The 13,717-nt window shown below is 32.0% G+C and overlaps 2 protein-coding genes across 2 annotated transcripts in view; one reads left to right on the top strand and one right to left on the bottom strand.

Annotated features, from left to right (window-relative positions):
- Nucleotides 1–53: 53 nt before the first annotated feature.
- The window catches only part of LOC126737974 (EF-hand domain-containing protein D2 homolog), a 31,928-nt gene continuing 18,264 nt past the window's right edge, over nt 54–13,717 (bottom strand). Inside the window, exons 2-4 of the mRNA XM_050443116.1 lie at nt 786–894; nt 514–687; nt 54–453 (exon numbers count right to left, since the gene is read on the bottom strand). Coding sequence (XP_050299073.1) covers nt 316–453; nt 514–687; nt 786–894 — 421 coding nt within the window. The 3' untranslated portion in view covers nt 54–315. The remainder of the gene's footprint in view (nt 454–513; nt 688–785; nt 895–13,717) is intronic.
- LOC126737970 (ero1-like protein) lies at nt 5,216–9,931 on the top strand. The gene is made up of 2 exons (XM_050443109.1): nt 5,216–6,344; nt 9,111–9,931. The coding sequence occupies exons 1-2, from the start codon at nt 5,369–5,371 to the stop codon at nt 9,512–9,514; spliced, it is 1,380 nt and encodes a 459-aa protein (XP_050299066.1). The 5' UTR covers nt 5,216–5,368; the 3' UTR covers nt 9,515–9,931.

Here is a 13,717-nt window from a genome sequence, read left to right as displayed (position 1 = left end):
AACACGTGCGCTTGACGTCATAAATCAGTGGCGGCCCATTAAGAAGAACGAAATTTAATTATTCCAATTTATTAAAATAAAAATATGCATATAATCACATAATAATATAAATTAAAGAATATCTATTAAAAGTAATGCCTAATAAATTGACAAGAGATATGCTTAAATATTATTACCTAGTGTCAAAATTTATTACTATAGGAATATCTTAAATGACTAATACTTTAAGCTACAATTAATTAATCAATATGATTTATAAAAATAAACAATAACAAACACAAGCCACAAAATATTAAACCATACAGAACATAAAAGTTAAGCACATTTAAATATAGAGGCTTTTTCTAAGAACTGTTGGCGTCTCAGTGTTTTTTCTTCCTCGAGTCGTTTTCTTTCGTCTTGCTCCTGACGAATTTCTTCTTCAAACTTGCTCCTTTTTGACAGTTCATTGATCTAAAACATATTTTTTACCATATAAAAATAAACATGAAACAATTAACGAAAATGCTCTACCTTCGCTTGGAAGAACTCTTTGGCCCCATTGACACCAACTTTATCCACATCAATCACAGCTAAACGAGCCAACTGTCCGAGACCGGATTCTTCGTCCAGTTCACCAGCTCGTGCTTTGCGGAATACCATCATAAACTCGTGGAAGGAAAGACGGCCATCGCCATCTTCGTCCACCTGGAAAAAAAATAGCTCGTTTATTACCGATTATCAGTTAGGCATTAACAATTACAAGGTTTTTGCCATCAAAGGACACACCAAATTGGCGTCTTTACCTCTCTTATCATTTGCTTTAACCCAATATGAGTTTGGGGTGCTCCAAGGACCTCCATCATGCGTTTCAGTTCATCTATGCTCAAGTAATTATCCTTATTTGTATTAAATCTGCAAAAAAAAATTTATTTAATAACATGTATTCTTGTCACAATGCAATCAATATTGTTTTCAATTTTTTTAATCATTCACATGACAAGACACAGGTTTCAGCAATCTGAGCTTTTAAATTTTGAAAGATATTGTACCTTAAATAAATTGTTTATTAATCCAGAAAAATACCATTCTATACTCTTGAGTAGAAAACCAGTTCAAACGCAAAACAAATATGATGTGTAACTCGGAAACACTACCTTGATATATTTAGAGTATAATAAGAACTGTGACATGAGATTCCAAACTGTTTTCGACGTTCATATAGAAAACATTGTATAAAAAATCTAGGTTTTATACCTCGAATTACAAAGGGTTTCAGTAATCAAACGTCATTAATAATAATTGTTATCAAATCAAATCAAAATATGTTTTATTGTTTTTCAATAATAAGTTATACAGAAAAAAATGTGTTGATACAGTTAAGGAGAAAATCTGACGGATACAGTTAAAAAAAGAAACAAAAGTTACCTACTCAAAAAAAAGTTTTCGTACAAAGTAACAATATATCAACCAAAAAAAATGCATTAATAACGGAGAATAATATATAAAATTTGAAATGCTGGTAGTTTTTTAATTAATAAATTTTTCACAAAAGAGCTAAACTGCTTGCTGCTGAAGGCTTTATACTCACGACTTTGCATTCCGACGCAAGTGATTATACATTTTAATACTCCAATGTAATTGAGTATTTTGTAAGGGTATTTTTCATATATTGGTAGTATTATATCTTGTTGAATATATGTTGGTCTCATTAGTATTCTTGTATTTTTTTTCACTAGCATCAGTATGAAAATGCAAGTTAATGTGAGTATTTGCTATCTAACAAATAGCGCCCTACGGTGATAACTAAAGCCTACTGCACACAAATATCTGATAGTACCCTTCTGCAAGACAAAAAGTGACCGAACAAGACCCCGGCCAGTGAAGCTCCAAAATTTAATTCCATGTCTTAAGTCTAGTTTATACAGCTTTTGCAGCAATATTTTACGACCTATACAATCAAAGGCCTTGGAAAAATCACAAAATACCGCCCCATCTCTCCCCTGTTTAAGAGCTAAGCCTGAATAAAGTTACTCCAAAAGGTAAAAAAACTGCATCAGTACTCCTCCCGTCCCAAACCGGTTGTTCAGTAATAATAATTGTTGAAGTAATTCTACCTTTGACAATTTTTTCGATTATTTTTGCTTCAGTTCGAAACATTGAGGTCGATAGAAAACAGGCGGGATTAATTTTTTTCTGAAACTAACGTTATTGCCCAAAAAGAGGTTTCAGCAAAGTCATGCACAAACTATCAGGAAAAACTCCCTTGTGAAAAGAAATATTTATGATTACATATAAATCTCCAATGAAACATATTCTTTACACATACTCTGAAATTCAATCTCCCTGCCGACTGTTTTTTTAAATTGAAATTCGCATTTTTTAAATTTCGGATACGTAAGTGATGCTCACAAACAAAATTAATCTCGTACTTTTCTGAAGAATGACAAAGGATCAGTATCAGAATATATATTTTTTCCTAAATTCTCAGCAATTGTGCAATAAAAATGATTGAGTTTATCTGAATCCACATTGCCCTAATATATACCCTTCTTATTTCGATTCTCACTTAAGGCATACACTATGCGCCAAATTTCCTTTGTTCTATTTTTCATTTTTCTTTTAAGTTATCAGACTGTTACCATCATTTATAAAACTATAATAATAATAATAATCTTTTTTAGCATTTTTTATAACGTTGCGATATATGGTTTTATATTTATTGAAAAAATGTATCACAAATTCTGACGAATATGTAATAATTATGAGTATGCAAAACCTGACATTCCTATAATAAACCTTGATTCCCTGTGTCCCCATGTCTTCTTTCTTTTTAGTTGTCTGTTTTTGAAAGGAAAATGCTTCCCAAATAAACTGACTAGTTAGCATTAAATTGATTTAGAAAATCAGAAGATAATAATTTAGATCCAATTCATTTTATTGCAATCAGTTTTTAACCTAAAACAACTTGATTTATTATTTATATCCTTGCCCTTCTTACGAGTTTAGAATTTCTAATTTTTAAGTTAATTATAGATAATATGGCTTCATGGTCGAACAGAGCCGACGACACAACCCTACTATCACAAGAGATACAATTACTGAAGTTCACACAGAAATAATCTATTAAAGTACTTGACATAGTTGTTATACGAGTTGGACTTTCTACTAACATTTGTAAATTACAGAATAAAAAGAGCGCATGTAACCTGTCGGCATGCATTCAGTTTCGATCTAAATTATTTATATCTAAATCTGCCGGAACCATAATCTTTGCTTTAATAGGCAAACGAGAGAGTGTATCTAATCTATTCAAAAACTACGACATTGCATTAAATTAACCATATAAAGAGAGGGACTCACCAAGCCTCAGCCAGTGTTCGGTCATAAACAAGATTGCTGGCATATTATGATAATGTAAAAATACGATCCAGTTCATTAACTTTGTTTTGTTGATAGCACACACTGCTTAACAATCTTTCCATATGGATCTTTCCATAGAGATTCAAAAATTCAAAAAATTCTAATTTTTGAAAAAGAGGTTCTCTCAATGATACCTCTAATTATATTTCACTGATACCTGATATGGCAAAGATATTTGAATTGATCTTAAAAGACCAATTTTCTAAATATTTTGAAAATAAAATCATCTTTTCACAGATAATAAGTTTGGATTTAGAGTAAAAAGATCTACTACTGGCACAGTCGTGAGAGTGCTCGAGTACCTCGCGAGAGTCTTTGAGGATGAGGAGCATACATGTGCATCCTTTTGTGATCTCTCTAAAGCGTTCGATTGCGCATCTCATAACATTCTTATAAAAAAGTTGAACTGCTATGGGATTGATCATCATGGCTTGCATCTGTTGTCCAGCTACTTGGGCGGCCGAAAACAAGGAACTCGCTCCATTGGTCATCTGTCTGACTGGGTTGAGGTTGAGCACAGCGTTCCTCAAGGTTTCATTCGGGAATCGCTACTATTCCTGATCTATGTCAATGATCTTCATCAAGGTTGCTCAAGATGACACAAATGTAGCCAGAAGTGGGAAGAGTCTATCATTGTCTTACCTACATGGTGAAGGTTTGCTTCAAGAGTGGTTTATTTCAAATAGTCTATCACTTAACGCAGATACGTCTGTCAGAGTTTTCTTTGATCTTAGACAGACTCCTACCCCAGGAAAACCCAGAAGAGATCAAATTTTTGGGAGTGTAACTGGACCCAAAGCTGACTTTCGAGGGGCATGTTAATACAGTTGCTTAAAGTCTTCCTAGAAACATGTACCTCTTACGAAACTCAGTAAAATTTTTTCCTTCTCTTGTATTAATACAATCCTACCACACTGTATTTTGAATCGATAGCCACTTATGCTATAATGACTTGGGGGCACTCTCCTCAAGCAGCTCACAGTTTTCTCTGCAGATAAATAAAAAGCTGTTCGCTTTATTGTTTATTGTATAGTAAAGGCTATAGAGAAGATGTTTTTCTAAGAACTGTTGGCGTCTCAGTTTCAACACTTAAATATGGTAACAATTTTATCAAGATATATTTATAAGTGTCTTATCTATGCACATAAAACCCAACAAGAATACAGTCTCAATAATGCTTCTCACAGTCACGACACAGGTCACGATATAAGAATTAATTTACTTTAAAGAACCCGATTCTTATTTAATTATTATGCAGCTTTATTTTATACCAAATTGCAGGCCGAAGTTAAGGATCTTGTCGTTCTAAGTTATAGCTCTGGAGTGAGGAAATTTCTGCTAAGAAATAGCTTGTATAGTTTTAAGGAATTTTTAGACTTCGAAAAACTATTTTAAACAATTTCTTCATTAATTTTAATCTGGCTTTAGCATTTTTAAGAACTGTATGTTTTATTAAATTATATTATATATTTTTTTAAAAATATTTTGGAAATTTTATATTATGAATTTTTTGACTTGAGGAATAATAATATGTGCGAATGAATTACTCGTAATATATGATATGAAATTATTGAAATCCTTAGTCTATCTGTAGGTGACCTTCTACTTGAATAAATCAATTAATAAATGATAACATTGAATTTAATATGAGTATTAATCCACCCCATGATTAACAACTATCTGCCTACGCCCCTGTATAACTTAAACCGAAGTCTACCTCTTCACCTCACTTATTTCCCCATGCGTTAAAAAGAGATAAACATAATCGCGCTGCGCCCACATATTAATGATTTAATTTGACAGCAAACAGCTGACTACTCATCGATTGTTTACGTATACGTGTTTCTCTGCCGTTCGTCACATTATAAACATATTTTCACTTTTAGGAGAAGTTTTAACTGAAAAAAGACCGCTACACGCGTAATTCTCATTTCTACTAAAGCGATGATACCGGGCTTGCACCAAAATGTGCAGTGCAAACCTTCTAAAAGTTCTTTTGTGTACCATAGTGCTTAACCAATGCCTGGGGTTCTTTAATCAGCCCCAAGGAACCGAAAAAAGTGAACCGGATGACTGTTTCTGCCAACTGGAGGGTAAAATAGATGAGTGTAACTGCAAAATAGACACAGTAGATAGTTTCAATAATGTGAAAATCTTTCCTCGCCTTCAGAGCTTATTAGTGAAGGACTTTTTTAGGTTTTTTAAGGTAAACCTGAGGAGACCCTGTCCATTTTGGGTAGATGACAGTAAGTGTGCTATGCGCTACTGCCATGTGGAGTACTGTGAACAAAATGAGATACCTGAAGGCCTAAAAGGAGAGGCAAAGCCAGCTACTAAGTATACTGAAAATGGTGAGGATGATTGTGATGAACATACCAATTTAGGTTATTTAAATACAACCATAAGTGAGAAGGCTCAACTAGATATTGAAAAATGGCTGGCCCATGATCAAGCACAAGACAATTTCTGTGTTGAAGAGGAAAATGGTAATGATTCGGAATATGTTGATCTACTTTTAAACCCAGAAAGGTTCACAGGTTATGCTGGGGAATCAGCCCATAGAATATGGAGAACCATATACCTTGAAAACTGCTTTAGACCCAAAAACACTTTCAGTTTTAACCCCTACATACAAACTGCCACCTTAAACTCTATGTGTTTAGAAGAAAGGGTATTTTATCGGGCAATTTCAGGGCTACATGCCAGCATTAATATTCATCTCTCAGCAAATTATTTACTATCAAACAAGCATGGCTTATCATTAAAAGATCCCAAGGGAGAATGGGGTCCCTACTTGGAGGAATTTAGGACCAGATTTTCACCCGAGAGCACTAACGGTGAGGGACCCCACTGGCTTAGAAATCTTTATTTTGTCTACTTGATTGAACTTAGGGCGCTAGCCAAGGCTGCCCCTTATTTGGAAAGGGAGGATTACTATACAGGTTGGTGACAAATTTTTCTTACCCTTATTGGTTCATGGAATTACAGTAATAAGTTTAACTTAAAAGTTAAAGTTTTGAGTGACACAAAAAAATTATGGTGATCTGCATATCTTTCGTTGATATTTTATTGATGGGATTAATGTGTTGGTTGATCATTTATTAGATATTATATTAATATCTTTTTATATAATTTATTACATATAAAACAGGATGTTTTATCTGGGTTCATTGAATATCAATGACATCATCAGAATTGTTAATTAGTATTCTATTAGAGTGAAATTTCCAAAATGAACAATGGATTAATTATCCCATTAATTTATTATCATTGGCTTATTAAGGTATTATAGTGTTCTAAAAAAAGAAAGTGAAATGGTATTGAAAGAGCACTGTTATATGTATTAATTTATCTTATCTTAATATGGATTAATACCTGGCTCTAATAAATATGGTATAAAAGAAATATAGTTAATAATTGATTTTCATTTAAATTATTTTGAGACTCTTTGTTCTTAAAACTTCTTTAACCAAAAATTCAATTGAATGAGGGGATAAAAATATTTAATCACTTGTCTCAGAGAATCAAAAATTTAATGAGAGGCTTTTAAAAAATAGGTTGAGGTTGAATTTGATCATTACAAATTGTCTTAGAATATTGAAAGGCTTTCAATGTTTAAGTAAATTGTACTATTTAGGTTTCTCTAGTCATGTATGTTATTCAATTACTAGTATCTTATATTATTTCTAATCAGTGGTTCCTCTTTAATTGGTTTTCCAGTTTAAGTCATTGAATTGAACCAAAAAAAAATTATTTTAAGACTGTATCTAGACGATAGGATTAGAAGGGATTGCACAAACCTTAACGTCATTAAATGCCTGAAAATGTATAAAAGAAAGTGAAAATAAAAGTATTTGAAATTCCTGGGCCTGGACACATAAAAAATACTAAATGATATGAAAATTTCATAAAAAGTTACTCCTGAAAGTCTGAAACAAAAGACCAAAAAAGGCCTAAAGGCAAGGAACAAAATTTTTTTTTTTGTAAAGAAATACCTGAAATAAAATAGAAAATTTATTAAAATGTAATTTTGTTGAAATCAATAGTGAATATTACTTTAAATCCCTGGAAGACATAAAAAATTACTTCAAATGACTCATAGAAAGAAAAAAGTCTTGATTTAGAAAAAAAATGATAATTTATTAATTTTGACTTTGATTAATTAATTAAATGACTTACTTTCAGAGAAAAATATTTAGTTTTTTTTTATTTTGCTATTAACCTGTGACAAAAATCTGCAATTCAAATTTGACATTACATCCATATATTTGTTAATATTTTATTAAATTAAATCATTTATTTTTAAGAAAAATATTAATATATAAAGGGTGTTCCATAATTAGTGGTACACACTTGAAGGAGTTGTAGAGGGCCTCAAAATAAGCAAGTTTGCGCTCCGAAAATCATCATTAGATTTTGAGATTCAAATTGATAAATTTTAGGAAAAAATCTTATTTTTCATGATAAATTTGACGCCCCTGTATATAATTGGCTTCCAAGTAATAAAATACCCTAAGTCAAAATTTTAGACAGCTTTCTATAATATATTTATGACATTTATGGTTCGTTAATATACATATTACATTTAATTAAAACAAAATTCACAAAAAAAAAACAAGAAAATTATTTAAAATCATGTTTGTAAATTTAAACCTCACTTTCTGGGTCTGAACACAAAAAATGCCTAAATGACATGAAAATTTTGTAGAAAATGAAAGCAAAACCATTTCGAATTCCTGGAAGATACAAGAAAATTACTCTAGAAGATTAAAAGTATTAAGTAGAGTGGAATTATTTCGAACGCCTAGAAAATAGAAAAAAAACACAAAATCAAATTAGTCATGGAAACCCATGGAAAGAAAAAAGTCACGATTTTAGATCTTGCAAATTGAATATGACATTGAAATTGAATTGAATGTCACTCTCAAAATTTTAGTCAACAAATTTAATTACAGCTTTCTATAATAATATAATCATGGTTTGGTATATATATTGACATGTAAGTATAACGAAGTGGAAATGAAAAATTAGCCAATATATTTAGAAATATGTATTCGGGCAACTCTAAAAACAGCCAAACACGTCACCCAATTGAACTCTAATCACTTAGTGAGAGCATAAATTCACCAAAAAAAAAACAAGAACATTGTTTAAAATTAAAACATTACTTGATTTCAGTCAAATCATGCCAGCGTTGTGAGAGACATTAAATTCCTGGAACAAAGAAGATTTCAATATCTGTATAAATAGAAAATTAATTCTGCAAGAAATAATTCTAAATTCATGAGAGGTGTAAAAATTATTTCAAAACATCTCAAATCTCAAAAATTACTTAAAATTTCTCAAAGACAGTTGGTACAGAATATTTCACAAAATAAAAGTTACAAAAAGTATTTTCCCTGTTTTTAAAAGTTCTAATATGTCCAAACACTTGACTTACCCAATATGTAGGCAAATTAAAAGCTGGATATCAACTCCCCTTATCATTTGAACATTTAGCAATATTTGTCTGGTATTATTTCAAATAGTGAGAGAAACAAGTACTTATAAATCCTATTGATTGGAAAAAACCAAAAAAACAAACCAAACCTCAAAGACATCAAAAGGTCAATTTTATTTTTAGCACAATTTGCCCCAAATCTTAATTTTAATAAGTGTTGGCTCCTCTTATAATAAATCAATCTTGATTTAAAAATTTCTCATTCTAGGTAACGCATCCGAAGATTACGACACGAAAATGGCCATAAAAGATCTCCTCTCGGTAATCAAAAAATTCCCAGATCACTTCGACGAAACCACCATGTTCAAAGGCACCAAAGAAGCGGAAAAACTAAAATACGAGTTCAAACAACACTTTAGAAACATCACGCGGATCATGGACTGCGTCGGGTGCGATAAATGCCGTTTATGGGGTAAACTGCAAACGCAGGGGCTTGGTACTGCGTTGAAAATCTTATTTGGTGGCCAGTTCGATTATGACGTGGCAGGAAACTTGAGAAACAGAAAAGAGATGCAACTGAAAAGGAACGAGATAGTGTCGCTTTTAAATGCCATCGGCAGACTTTCTACGAGCATTTATAAGTTGGATGATTTTAGGCAAATGATGAGATAATATTTAGTAGATAGTAAACTGGTATATTGGAGCATTGCGGTGAAGTTTGTATTAGTTATTTATTTTTGTTGTGCAAGGTATTAATGATTGTTGGAATTATTTTGTTTGAGTGTAAGGAGTACTTATGACAAATAGGGGTATATAAGATGGTTTGGTTTAGTTAATTAACTAATTGTATAAGGAAATACCAGATGAGTAGCTGTTCTAGATTCTAGAAAATTTAGTTATTATTATCAGAACAACTTCTAAGCTAGTCAACGGATTATTTTGGGATTTCTTTGGATTCTAGCAGGTTTTATTAGGTGCTTGTATATAATATGAATATACGCAAAATAGTGGGAGAGGTTTTTTAACTTTAAAATAGATGTATAAAATATTTATTTATTGAAAAAATAAACTGTGATGTATATACTTTAAGCATGTAAGTTATTTACCAAAAGAACTTTTTATTTGTATGTATCTATTACAATAAATATAAATGATTGAAAATAAAGGTGAATTATTAGTGTGTGATTTCAAGGTGTAATGGTTATACTAATTATTAATAGATAATCATTTTGTGTTTCTACATATTTTGTTACCTGACTCTATTTGACACAGTTTGGCGAATAATTGGAATTAATTAAGTGATTCATAATTATCGAGTGAAAGCAGTAACTTATATACATAGATTGCAATTAGTTCACAAATATTTACTTCAATATTAGTGTATAGTTATGAACATTTTGAGGACATTTGATTAAGATATACTACATAATATAGTTTATTACTGGAAATAAATAATTGTATTAACCGCAATTATTAAGACAGTTTATGTGTACTGATGAGACGTCTATTCATTATGGTACCTAAAGTACATTTTTTGCGATTATAAATATGCTATTTGTACTGTTGCTGCAAAATCTAGCATACAGTGTAAAGAGCGAGTAATATGGATGAAAAGAATATAGACAAAAAAAGGTGCTTAGCTTAAGCATAGAATATGCTGATCTTAAACATGAAGTAATATATAATTTGCAGTTAAAAATTAACCGTAAACTTTTAATCGAATCGTTAAATGGTAGTGATTAGTCAGTTACGATTTTATTATTTCCTACAAAAGTTTTCATATACCTACCTACGTTTCATTGCCGCGGTAGATTTGCTAAGGCTTATTTTTAATTCGGTTTTTTTTGCATAAGGTTATGGTATGGCAATGGATTTAATATTATTGCAGGCACATATGCTATATAAAAACATTTCCAGGTGATATTCATCATATGACCATCGTCATGCATAACTTAATCGATTATAATTGACAATTTAATAATAATAAAAGTTAGACCTTCTGTAGTTTTTTCAGTAATTATAGCCTCTTTGATAATCGAGGGATTTGAAGACACTATTGTTCCCTTCCAGGCAGTATAATTAATTCCTATCCTCAACTGCCTGGAAGAAAGATAAAAAGACAACGTATTATTGACCGTTATGGTGCTTAACTTAATAGATCATGATTAGCAATTTAATAATGCCAAATATACACTACAAACTATATTACTTTATTAAATAAATATACTGCTTCATGTATAAACTAAAATGGATTACGTTGTATACAGGGTGTTTCAGAACTATGGGATCAAACTTCTGGGGGTTGTTCAGTGCAATAGAAGAATCCATTTGAGTATAGGAACCCATGTCCGGAAATGCGTCACTACGCCACTACGGCCCTAAGATGCGTTAAAATGTATAAAAAACATTAATTACCTAAATAGGATCTGTTGCATTTATTTTTACCTTTTGTACATGATACCATAACAACAATTGTTTAAAATCAACGCTTATCAATGTCAATTCTCAATGTCATGTTTAAAAATTTTATTGCTTAATATTTTTAAACATTTATTGCTAATGGAAAACTTTACCAATCAAGAATTGGTGGATATGCATTTGGCATACGGAGCAACAAACTGCAATGCACGAGCAGCATCGCGGTTGTATCATGAACGTTATCCCGAACGACAGCATCCTGGATACAAAAAGTTTATTGCGGTTCATCGGCGGCTCGCTGAGACAGGCATGTTTAAGACCAAGATACTGGTGTTGCTCGAACCGTAAAAACGGTCGAATTTGAAGAAGAGGTGCTTCAGCGAGTTGCTGATGAATCATCAAATAGCACACGTGACGTCGCTAAGAATATGAATACGAGTAACGCTTCTGTCTGACGGGTACTACACGAGCAACAACTCCATCCTAACCACTTCCAGAAAGTTCAAGGTATGACTGCAGCCGATTATCATCCTAGAGTTCAATTTTGTCGATGGCTTCTGGATCACATCATTGCACAACCAAATTTTTTACGATATGTTTTGTGGACGGATGAAGCCTCTTTCACAAGAGACGGTATTTTTAATAGTAGGAGTAGCCATGTTTGGGACGAAGAAAATCCTTATGCAATTTTTCCAAGAAAACATCAGAATCGTTGGTCTGTCAACGTATAGGCAGGCATTGTTGATGATTATTTAATTGGGCCATACCTTCTACCGGAACGGTTAACAGGACCTATTTATCTGCGTTTCTTGGAGGAAGTTCTCCCAGAACTCCGTGAAAATGATCCACTAAGCGTTAGACAGCAAATGTGATTTCAGCATGATGGAGCGCCGGCTCACTTTGCTGTACAAGTATGCGAGTATTTGGCTCACCGGTTTGGGCACCGTTGGATTGCCAGAGGTGGAGCAGTTTCTTGGTGTCCTAGGTCACCCGATTTAACGTCGCTCGATTTTTTCTTGTGGGGACATGTAAAGTCTTTAGTCTACGAAACTCCAGTAGAATCAGAGCTAGACTTAATTGGACGAATAACAGCAGCATTTGAAATCATTCAAAACGAGGATCAAATTTTTAGTGTAGTCCGCCGAAATCATGTGCGGCGTTTAAATCGGTGTATTGAGGTTGGAGGAAGACATTTTGAACAATTGTTGTGATGGTATCATATACAAAAGGCAAAAATAAATGCATCAGATCCTATTTAGGTAATTAATATTTTTTCTAAATTTAAACGCGTCTTAGGGCCGTAGTGGCGTAGTGACACATTTCCGGATATGGGTTCCATACTCAAATGGATTCTACTGTTGCACTGAACAACCCCTAGAAGTTTGATCCCATAGTTCTGAAACACCCTGTATAGTTTTGGGGCGGTTTAGAAATATTATGTAAATTGACGCGGAGAGAAGATTAAAACCTACCGGTGTTTAAATAATTCAGATTTATTGTGTGAGATTTAGACTATAATTTAAGGGGGAGAATAAGTCCCTATTATTAACTCATTATTTTTTCGTTCCAGGGAGTATGTTATTTTAAAAGGTTTTTTTTTTTAAAGTGATTTTTTGTTGTGGCACCTCTAATGGTTATAAAGTTGAAACAAATTTTTTATGGTTTTTGCGGTATTTTATTTTCATTAATTTTTTTTTTTAATGAGAAGTACAGGACGCAAACTTTATTTCAATATCAAAAATTGTACTCTCAATCTTTTGATTTAAACCCAACCAAAAAAAAAATGTAAATTAATAATCAAAAACTACTTAATGGATTAAAGAATAATGCTTAAATTAAATACGAATTAATTATTTAACATTAATTAGTTTGCTTAGATTTTCAAAAAATGCTATGCCAAGCCCTATGCTTTGGAAGGTGGCTTAGGTCGACCCTATATACAGGATGTTCGAAAAATAGACGAAGATATTTCAATGGGTGATTCCTTGTAAAAAAATATGATAAAAAGTTTCTATTAACATGGGTCCGGAAATGCACAGTTTTCAAGAGACAGGGTGATACATTTTTTTAAAACAATTTTTTTTTAATATTAAAAAAATATTTACTCGATTCTTTTGAAATTTGGCAGTATTACTTGTTGTATTAAGAGGCTAATTTAGCCCTAATTAGATTAAAATTATAAGGTCCAGTGGCGTCCCGGAGGACATCTTATCAAATATTATCGACAAAAAAATGTACGCTACTGCCTTTTTTTCAACTTTAATATTTGTTGTTTAATTAAGCATTTAAAAATACAATTTTTTTTACTCTTGTATTTTTTTCGTATTCCACTTCGCTTTCTACAAAAAAAACCGTTTTATTGCATGCCACTGGACAAAATTGGTTTATTAATTTTTGGTAAAAAAATCACAGGTGCCTTGGAAAACAAAAAATCAAAAACATTTCTAGGAGCTTTTT

Source organism: Anthonomus grandis, chromosome 6 (assembly GCF_022605725.1).
Source record: "Anthonomus grandis grandis chromosome 6, icAntGran1.3, whole genome shotgun sequence".
NCBI classification, from domain to species: Eukaryota; Metazoa; Arthropoda; class Insecta; order Coleoptera; family Curculionidae; genus Anthonomus; species Anthonomus grandis.
The sequence above is the reverse complement of the archived record's forward strand: the minus strand, read 5'-3'. Positions and strand labels throughout refer to the sequence as shown.